We start from the raw sequence: 10,742 nt of genomic DNA on the forward strand, positions 1-10,742 counted from the left end.
CCAGCGCCGCGGCCGTGCGCGCCTTTCTGGAGCGCGGCCACACAGAACTGGACACGGCCTTCATGTACAGCGACGGCCAGTCCGAGACCATCCTGGGCGGCCTGGGGCTCGGGCTGGGCGCCAGTGACTGCAGAGGTAACAGTGGCCCCTGATTCTCCCCATGCATCGTGCAGAGCTGAGCCCGTCCCCAGCCGTGCACCACCCTGCTCGGGCCTGGCCGCGGGCAGCACCGACGGCTTCGTCCCTCTCCCCACCCACGTCCACCCCGCAGCTCTGGGAACCCCAGGACAACTGGACAGTACTTTGCCCTGACTCCTTTCCCCCACTCTCCTTCCACTGGGAGTTGCAGCGCGAGAGTCTCCCCCTAGCCTGGTCTGGCCCATCGCTTCCCACCTCCATTGATGCCCCCACCTCCAAACCTGCCAGGGCCCATAACCGGTCCCCACCCAGGCTCTCCCCCTTTTCTCTACCCTTTCGTTGCCATCATCACCCATGCACTCTCTGGGCAGCCTTTTCTCATCCTGGCCTTTTCTTAACCACTAGACTTTGCCTTGTTCAGCTGGCAGTACCTCTGTCTGTCTCAGGGAGAACTGTGGCGATGCCTCAGGCTGGCTGGGAGAGTAGGGGTGTTTGGGAGTGCAGACAGGTGAGGGCTAGGGACTTTCCACTCTATGCCAGGCTTTGACATGGATCATAGGAGAGAAAGTAACTCCAGCCCTCCACAGGGAGTTCAGAGTCTAATGGGGAAGACTGAAATAATGATTGCTGGAGAGCCCAGAAGAGAGAGGACTTTGGGGAGCTGCAGGCCAGGGAGAGGCACTAGGGAAGGCTCACCAAATGCTGGATGGAGCTTGGCCTTAAAGGCTCAGTGGTAGGTTGGAGGAGAACAGGAGAAAGGAGCATTAGAGTCTATGCAAAGACTTGGTTTGGAAATGCAATGTGCGTGATGTGTGAAAGGAAGGCCAGTGGGCAGGTGGGGCTTGAGTGGAGGATGGAGGGGACTGTTCCTCGTGAGCCTGGTGCCCTTGATAGCCCTTGGGAGGGTGCCTGGCACGCAGTGAGGACCCAGGGAACGTGGGCTGTTACCACGCGTCACCCACTGGACTATCCTGAGGCTTTTGCTGCCCACCCCTGAGGAGAGGCTCTCTCTGGGCCCACCTTAGAGTCATAGTGTGTGGTGGGTGGGTTGGGGGGAAGAGGGCGACTGTGAGTCTCAGGCCTATGCTCTTTCTAGTTCACCTGGCTGCATGTTGTTGTTATTATTTGAGATGGCATCTTGCTCTGTCACCCAGGGTGGAGTGCAATGGCACGATCTCAGCTCACTGCAACCTCTGCTTTAGCCTCCCAAGTAACTGGGATTACGTGTATACGCCACCACGCCCAGCTAATTTTTGTATTTTTAGTAGAGATGGGGTTTCACCATATAGGCCAGGCTGGTTTCCAACTCCCGACTTCAAGTGATCTGCCCACCTCAGCCTCCCAAAGTGCTGGGATTATAGGTGTGAGCCACCGTGCCCAGCCAGGTTACATATTATTAATAATGAAGATTTTGTTCCTGAGTTGGTTTTTCTTCTCCAGCCCTTCCCCACTTCCATCTTTGAGGCCAAGAGCTCACTGGACCTAAGTCCTCAAGCCAGGCCTGCGGCAAAGTTCATGCCAAGAATGCTTGCAGGGCTGTGGGGAAATGGAGAAAATCTGGATGAGGAACTGTGGAACTTGTTCTCTTCCATATCCCAACTGATCTCATGACACCCCTCTGAGCTACTGAGCTGAGTTTGCCACGTGTGAAAAGTGCAGAATCCATCCACCCACCAATCCAGACAGCTGGAGTTCTTTTTTTTGTTTTGTTTTGTTTTTTGTTTTTTGAGACAGAGTCTCGCTCTCTCACCCAGGCTGCAATGGCACAATTTGGACTCACTGCAACCTCTGCCTCCTGGGTTCAAGTGATTCTCCTGCCTCAGCCTCCCAAGTAGCTGGGGCTACAGGCACGTGCCACCACACCTGACTAATTTTTGTATTTTTAGTAGAGATGGGGTTTCACCATGTTGGCCAGGCTGGTCTCGAACTCCTGACCTCAGGTGATCCACCCACCTCAGCCTCCCAAAGTGCTGGGATTACAGGCGTGAGCTACCTTTCCTGGCCCAGCTGGGGTTCTTTTTTAATTTATATTTTTATAGAGGGAGGGTCTTGCTACATTGCCCAGCATTATCTCAAACTCTTGGGCTGAAGTGATCCTCCATACTCAGCCCCCCAAAGTACTCCCAAACTAGGTTTACAGACTTCAGCCACTATACCTGGACCAACAGCTGGGGTTCTTTCTAGGTGAAAGATTAGTGCAAAATTAACTCATTTCCAAGCTGCTTGGATGCAGAACACTGTTGTCATAGCGATGTGTCTCTACAGTGGTTGGATGTATGCTCATGCTTCTGTGAGTCGGGAAGGGGAGGGGAGAATTATAATTACATTCTGCTCAGTTTGCCTTCTAAGCTCGCAAATTGATCTCTACCACTAGGCCACATTCATGTGACTGCTTCGCTTTCCTAAATTCTTCCAGGCCTGCCCCCTTGACTTCTTTCTCTATACTGCAGCCAAGTGTGAACACAGGTGACCGGTTCACACCCTGACAAAACCTGGAATGTTCAAGTTCAGATTCAGTGGGATGGTATTTAATAACTTTTGGGATCAGATCTGTCCCTGTGTCTTGTCCTGTGTCCCACTGCTCCTTGCTCTGGAATTTATGCTCTTATAACTTAGACTTGAAGGTTTGGAGCCTCACATACTGGTTTATTTTTTATTTTTTATTTTTATTTTTGCCTCTTTGACTTTGCATGGGTTCCTGTGCTCTGGAATGTACTTTCTGCTCCTCCTTGTTGGCTGGGACTCTGGGGGTGATCCCCTAGAGAAAGCCTTCCCTGGAGTCTCCAAGTTGGCTTCATGCATCTCATCTGGGCTCCTTGGCACTGTGTGCCTTTCCCTCCTGTGCTTACCATATTGTACCACCATCCTCTAGGGCTCCAGGAGGGCAGAGATCCATTGTGTTCAGTTCATCTCTGCATACTCAGTCTCTAGTGCAAGGCCTTGCACAGCCAGTAGGTTGGTGACTAATGATAGTTATTCTAATAGGTGAACATTGAGAACTCACATATATGACATTATTTAATCCCCAGGACCTCCCAGTGAGGACAGTTTGGTTATCATCACCCCATTTTTACAGATCATAGAATTGAGGCCAAGAGAATATTAGTAATTTAGCTAGGGTTACATAAGTTGGCAAATGGCTTTAGTAGGTCACTTAACCATTCCATTCTCTCTCCAAGTGAAAATTGCCACCAAGGCCAACCCTTGGGATGGAAAATCCCTAAAGCCTGATAGTCTCCGCTCCCAGCTGGAGACATCACTGAAGCGGCTGCAGTGTCCCCGAGTGGACCTCTTCTACCTACATGCACCCGACCACAGCACTCCAGTGGAAGAGACACTGCGCGCCTGCCACCAGCTGCACCAGGAGGTGAGGGGGCCCTCCGGGCTCTGAAGGTGGGCTCCGGCTCCTTTCTTTATCCTGATCCTACTCATGACAGCAGAGGCACCAGGGCGGTCCCAGGGTGGAACAGGGAACCAGCCCCATTCCCCGGGACCCCACCCTGGCCTCCCCTTCCTGGTCTGGGCTGCACTGCGTTCTGACTGCTGCCTCACCCCTGCAGGGCAAGTTCGTAGAGCTTGGCCTCTCCAACTATGCCGCCTGGGAAGTGGCCGAGATCTGTACCCTCTGCAAGAGCAATGGCTGGATCCTGCCCACTGTGTACCAGGTGAGGGCCGGGGCTGCAGAGGCCAAAGTCTCCAGGACTCCTCATCCTGGGCTGTCTTTGCCCCTCCGACTGCCCCCTGTGCCCTCTGCATAGCAACCACTCCCCTGCTGAAAGCCTGCAGATGGCTCCCAGGTACCCTCAGGATGCCATTCAGGCTCCTCAGCCGGGCCGCTGGGCGTCTGCTTCCTTCCTGCCGGCCTGTGCACCTTGGACCCTTCCTTCCCCACCTCCTTTCGTACTTCAGCCTGGAACACATTTCCCCTGCCCTCCTCCCTGGGAGAAGCACTCGGGCCTTACATAGAGGTCTCCTCCTCGGGAAGCCTTTCTAGACAGCCTCACAGGAGTCTCCAGTCTCCAAATCTCATCTTCATACATTCAGCGAGTACTTTCCAGCTCCTTGTTTGATCGTAGAACCTAACTTTATTGTAATTAACTGCCTTCCTGTCTATTTTTTTAAACTTGAGTAAACATCTCCTGGAGGCAGGGATTTTGTGACACCTACTTGTGCTTGTAACCAGTGTCCAGCATGGAGTGGATACACCAGATATTTGTGGAAAGATATCATTCCACTTCAATTTTCTGTCCTTGGACCCAACACCCTCCCTCCATCCCCTGCTAACAGTAGTCATGTTAGAAGATTGCTGAAGTCCTGGGCTGGCGTTGCTTTAGAGTTTTAAAAGTGGAAGGCAACAGTTCCTCCTCTTGACACGTCCACCCTCTCCCCGGGGTCCCTCTCCCTGCAGGGCATGTACAACGCCACCACCCGGCAGGTGGAAACGGAGCTCTTCCCCTGCCTCAGGCACTTTGGACTGAGGTTCTATGCCTACAACCCTCTGGCTGGTACGTGGAGCATTCCTGGCCCTGACTCAGCCTATTCCCGACCCACAGATGCCCAGCCCAGGACCTGGGAAGCAGGGAGGGTTTGACAAGGGGCTGGGCTGCGTCCTTCAGCCCTCCTGGGTCCCTGCCCCTCCCCTAGACCAGAGCCCTGAGGGATGTGGCAGCTTCTGGGGCACTCTGGGCCCAGGGGCTGATTGCTGCCTTCCCGCAGGGGGCCTGCTGACTGGGAAGTACAAGTATGAGGACAAGGACGGGAAACAGCCTGTGGGCCGCTTCTTTGGGAATAGCTGGGCTGAGACCTACAGGAATCGGTGAGCTGGGGTTGGGCTTGGTGAGGATGGCTGGGGTGGGGTCAGCTTTATGTGGAATGAAGTCCTGGACTGCTCCTGAGGTAAGCCCTTCCCTCGCTGTTTGCACCCCCTCCCCTGCATTCCTTCAGGAATTCCCAGACCCTCTGTGTGTGTTCCTGTTGTCTTGGGACCTCCGGGAGGAAATGAGGATCCCTGGATGTTGGGGTCTTGAAGTCGTAGCTCTTTTCCGAGCAATCACCTGCTGGGAAGGAAAGAGTGAGCCCAGGATGGGCCAGGCATGGTGGCTCATACCTGTAATCCCAGCACTTTGGGACACCGAAGTGGGAGGATTGCTTGAGCTCATGAGTTCAAGACCAGCCTGGGCAACATGGTCTCTACAAAAAAAAAAAAATGCAAAAAATTAGCCAGGCGTGGTGGTGCACACCTGTAGCCCCAGCTACTCAGGAGGCTGGGGCAGGAGGATTACTTGAGCCTAACAGGTTGAGGCCGCAGTGAACCATGATCATGCCACTGCACTCCAGTGTAGGCGACAGTAAGACCATGTGTCCAAAAAAAAAAAAAAAAAGCCCAGGAGGGAGTCCTGCCCCATCTGAGCAGGCTTCGTGTCCCCAGGGGAAAATCAGAGCAGGTTCCTGAGTCCTCAGGAATAAAGATTCATTGAGGTCTCTGTCGAGGGGCCTGGCGTCCTGGGTGGTTCTGACGCCCAGCAAAGTGGGAGACCTGACTGGAGAGGACTCCCCTCAGGGCTGCAGGGTGTGGGGTGGGGCCACCCTGGATGGCTCTTTGGTTGTGGCTCCCAGTGTGATCCCCATGTGCCACTGCCCCCCCTGCACAGCTTCTGGAAGGAGAACCACTTCCAGGCCATTGCCCTGGTGGAGAAGGCCCTGCAGGCTGCATATGGCGCCAGCGCCCCCAGCATGACCTCGGCCGCCCTCCGGTGGATGTACCACCACTCACAGCTGCAGGTAACCAGCGACCCTGGGCGCTCAGCTCCTTCTCTTCCAGGGGAACCTTTAGGTGAAGCCCAAAGCATTTGATTTCTCAATTCCTCTGAAATTTCTCTTCCTTCCAGTTCTCATAAACACTCTTCCCACTGGTCTTTGATGGTATCTGAGTGGAGGCTTTGTAGTGAGGGCTTCATTACAGGGATTTTCTTATTCCTTAGGCTTTATGGAGTATGATTATCCCAGTGTTATAGACGAGAAAGCTGAGGTTCACCCAGCTATTAAAGTGGCAGACATTTTAACACAGGTTTAACTAAAGCCCACCCATCTCACCCTTTTGGTTTCCCTCTCTTGATGCCTCATGTCTTCCTGGTTAAAACTCATTTCCTGACCGGTGGCGGTGGCTCACACCTGTAGGCCAGCACTTTGGGAGGCCAAGATGGGAGGATTGCTTGAGCTCAGGCATTTGAGTCTAGTCTGGGCAAGAAAGTGGGACCCTATCTCTACAACAAATCAAAAACATTAGCCAGGTGTGATGACTTGCTCCTACGTTCCCAGCTACTCTGGAGGCTGGGATGGGAAGATGGCTTGAGGCTGGGAGGTCAAGACTGCAGTGAGCTGAGATCACACCACTGCACTTTCGCCTGGGTGACAAAGCAAGACCCTGTCTAAAAAAACAAGCAAACAACAACGAAAATAACAGCAACAAACTTACCTCCAGTTTCAGCGTTCCATGTTGCATAGTGTCTGGCATGTATCTGGTAGATGTTCAGCATGTGGGAGCTGTGTTTTACGTAAGTTTTCTCTCATTCCAATGCTGAAAACAGAGAAAAAGATTGAATGTCGTGCCCATGTCGACAGCACATATACTAAAATTGGAAGATACAGAGAAGATTAGCATGGCCCCTGCTCAAGGATGACACGCAAATTTGTGAAGCGTTCCATATTTTTCCGCCACCGCCACCACACTGCACCACCTCCCACCCCCTTTTTTGTACAAAACACAAGGAAAAATGTTTTTGTTTAAAAAAAAAAAGATTGAATGTCAAAACAAGCTTAATAACTTAGCCTGCTTTTTTATTTTTTTGAGACAGGGTCTCACTCTGTCACCCAGGCTGTAGAACAACGGCGTATTCATAGCTCGCAGCAGCCACAACCTCCTGGGCTCAAGTGATCCTTCTGCCTCGGCCTCCCTGGTAGCTGGGACAAGGCGTGCACCACCACCACTGGTTCATTTTGTTTTGTTGTTTTTTGTAGAGACAGAGTCTCTCTCTGTTGCCCAGGCTGGTCTTGAACACTTTGGCTCAAGTATTCTTCCCACCTCGACCTCCCAAAGTGCTGGCATTATAGGCATGAGCCACTGTGCCCAGCCAACTTAGCTATTTTTACACAGCTGCTGGGGGGCAGAATTGGGCTGTGAATGTAGGTCGATCTGGAAGCGTCGTGTGGCAGTAGGGGAAATAATACGGGTTTCAAGTCAGATGGGTACAGCTATCCAAGGCACCTTACGTCCTTCTGGACATACGGGATAGAAATATAAACAGAGACCCCAAATCTCAGCAGGGAGGTGGCTGGGAGGGCTGTGAGTGGAGTCACTGTGTAGCAGAAGAGGGTTGAAGTCTGGCCATCTCCCTTGCAGGGTGCCCATGGGGACACGGTCATCCTGGGCATGTCCAGCCTGGAGCAGCTGGAGCAGAACTTGGCAGCAACGGAGGAAGGGCCCCTGGAGCCGGCTGTCGTGGACGCCTTTAATCAAGCCTGGCATTTGGTTGCTCACGAATGTCCCAACTACTTCCGCTAGGCCCATCGTGGCTCAGGCTGCCCAAAGCTCTTCTGTAACCTCTTTTGTCCTCTCACACTGACCAGTCTTGGCCTTAAGCTGACTTAGCAGAGTCTTTCTGGATTGTCTGGATCCATGCATTATTTTTCTAGCTTCCTGCCTTGCTCCCTGTTTACTTTACACTGTGAAGGGTGGGGGTGAGTCCCACTTGAGCACTCCCTGTTGAATAAAGCAGGCACTTGACCTGGCTGTCGCCCAGGTCTTGAGTGAACCCCAAAAACTTGTTTTCTCTGCTGATGACACCTTGTTTCCCATCCTACCTGGGGACCGAGAAAGGGCAGAACCACAGGCTGGAGTCTTCAGAGGACAGAGGTAGTGGGAGGGTCTCAGAAGCACGCTGCCCTCCCAGGGTCTCCTCGGTCTCCCCTGGTCTGAATACTCACCTGACCTCTCAACACTGAGGTGCCTCTCACTCTTCTACACACGATAGGAAAGAAGGTTGTACACCTGCAGTACATTTTTTCTAATTCAGAATTGCCTCAATACATTCTTAGGAATGAAACAACTGGGGCAAAGAAACTACCGTTAGAGTCACTACCAGGCAGAACACTTCCCAGGATCTGTGGAACATCTTGAACGCTCTCAATCTCAGCCTCCTCTTGTCTTAACTAAAGCCTCTTGTCTTTTCACCCATAAGGTTCTCAGCCTTGGCTCTGGGCCTCTATTCGGCGTGGGGACATAGGCAGCCAAGGTCCTCATTTCCCTTAGAAACCCCTACTCCAAACAGGAGGCACCAAGGCTGAGAAGAAGAATCCTCGGTTCAGTGGTTGCTGAACCTGCTGCATTCCCAGTGCAGCGAAATCCCTCTAGCCATGGGCAGGGCAGCAGGCAGCACTTGGAGCAGCTTCCTGAAGCGATGCAAGAGGCCCAACCTGGAAATTTACTTTTTCATTTATATTTATTATTTGTTCTTGAGACAGGCTCTCGCTCTGTCGCCTAGACTGGAGTATAGTGGCATGATCACTGCTCACAGCAATTTTCACCTCTGGGGCTCAAGGGATCCTCCCACCTCAGCCTCCCAAGAAGTTTTTTTTGTGTGTGTGTGTGGAGTGGAGGTCTCCCTATGTTGTCACCATCTTTTCTCTTTACCCATAACAAAACAGATGCTCACCCATGTGGAGGAGCGTATCAGTTATCTTTGCACAAGAAATCACATTAATAAGTTGCTTGAAAAGATAAAATCCAGGGCTGGCACGGTGGCTCATGCCTATAATCCCAGCATGTTGGGAGCCCAAGGCAGGTGGATCACTTGAGCTCAGGAGTTTGAGACCAGCCTGGGAAACATGGTGAAATTCCGTCTCTACCAAAAATACAAAAAATTAATCTGCGTGTGGTGCCACATACCTGTGGTCCCAGCTACTCCAGAGGCTAAGGTGGGAGGATCGCCTGGGCTCTGGAAACAGAGGTTGCAGTGAGCCGAGATCATGCCATTACACTCTAGCTTGGGTGACACAATCAGACCCCATCTCAAAAAAAAAAAAAAAGCTTCTTATTGATCAAAAGATTTGATATAATTCCTATTACTCCCAGCTGGCTTTTTCTTAATACTGAAATTGACTGACTAATCCTAAAGCTCATATGGAAATTCATAGGACCCAGGAGAACCAAAACAGTCTTGAAAAACACATAGTTGGAGGACTCACACTTTCTGATTTCAAAACTTACTGCAAAGCTACAGTAATAAACACAGTGGTTCTGGCATAAGAATAGAGCAGCTGAACAAAACTGAGAGTCCAGAAATAAACTCTTACTGATTTTAGAGTTGAGTGACAACTCAATAGGGACAGTTCAATAGGGAAAAGAATCATCATCACCAATATCCAGATGTCCTCCTGCAAAAAATGAAGTTGGACCCCTTCCCCTTACCATAAACAAAAAATTAACTCAAATGAATCACCTTCTAAATGCATAAGGTAAACTATAAAACTCTTAGAAGAAAATATTTGAGTAAGTGTGACTTTGGATTAGGCAGTCGTTTCTTAGATGTTGACACCAAAAGCACACGTGACAAAAAGTAAAGTCAACACCATCAAAGTTTAAAGTATTCATGCTTCAGAGAACACTATCAAGAAAGTGAAAAGACAACCCACAGAACGGAATAGTATTTTGCAAATCACATATCTGTTAAGGAACTTGTAGCTAGAATAGATACAGGACTCTTACAACTTAATAAAAGAGAAAACCCACCCAGGTGTAGTGGCTCACGCCTGTAATCCCAACACTTTGGGAGGCCAGGCGGACAGATCACTTGAGCCCAGGAGTTCAAGACCAGCTTGGGCAGCATGGCAAAACCCTGTCTCTACAAAAAATACCAAAACAATTAGTCGGGTATGGTGGCGGGCTCCTGTGGTCCTAGCCAATCGAGAGGCAGAGGTGGGAGGATCTCTTGGGCCCAGGAGGTGGAGGCTGCAGTGAGCCAAGATCACACCACTGCACTCTAGCCTGGGCAACAGAGCAAGACCTGTCTCAAAAAAAAAAACAAAAAAAAAAAAAAAAAGAAAAGGAAAAGAAAAGAAATCCCAGTTAAACAATGGGCAAATGATTGGAATAGACCTTTTTCCAGAGGTTATACAGGTGGTCAGTAACTACATGGAAAGCTGCTTAAAAGCAGTACTTATCAGGGAAAAGCAAATCAAAACCCTTTCAAATCCACTAAGCACTAGGATGATCAGAGTCAATAAAATACAGAAAATAACAAGTGTTGAGGGTTTGGAGAAATGGGAGCCTTAGGACACTGCCTTTGGGACTGTAAAACAGTGCAACCATTTTGGAAAACATTCTGGCAGTTTTTTTAAAAGATTAAGCATCTATATGACCCAGAAATTTCACTCCCTAGGTATACCTAGAAGAAATGAGGCCGGGCGCAGTGTCTCACATCTGTAATCCCAGCACTTTGGGAGGCCGAGATGTGCAGATCACCTGAGGTCAGGAGTTCAAGACCAGCCTGGCCAACATGGTGAAACCCCATCTCTACTAAAAATACAAAAATTAGCCAGGCATGGTG

General features: G+C 50.7%; 1 protein-coding gene across 1 annotated transcript in view; it reads left to right on the forward strand.

Annotated features, from left to right (window-relative positions):
* Positions 1-7,958, forward strand: part of LOC105506054 (aflatoxin B1 aldehyde reductase member 4-like) — an 11,669-nt gene extending 3,711 nt beyond the window's left edge. The window contains exons 3-9 of the mRNA XM_011934071.1: positions 1-135; positions 3,318-3,505; positions 3,699-3,803; positions 4,547-4,643; positions 4,855-4,954; positions 5,790-5,919; positions 7,538-7,958. Coding sequence (XP_011789461.1) covers positions 1-135; positions 3,318-3,505; positions 3,699-3,803; positions 4,547-4,643; positions 4,855-4,954; positions 5,790-5,919; positions 7,538-7,699 — 917 coding nt within the window. The 3' untranslated portion in view covers positions 7,700-7,958. The remainder of the gene's footprint in view (positions 136-3,317; positions 3,506-3,698; positions 3,804-4,546; positions 4,644-4,854; positions 4,955-5,789; positions 5,920-7,537) is intronic.
* The last annotated feature ends 2,784 nt before the right edge of the window (positions 7,959-10,742 follow it).

Source organism: Colobus angolensis, unplaced genomic scaffold (genome assembly GCF_000951035.1).
Source record: "Colobus angolensis palliatus isolate OR3802 unplaced genomic scaffold, Cang.pa_1.0 Scaffold130, whole genome shotgun sequence".
NCBI lineage: Eukaryota > Metazoa > Chordata > Mammalia > Primates > Cercopithecidae > Colobus > Colobus angolensis.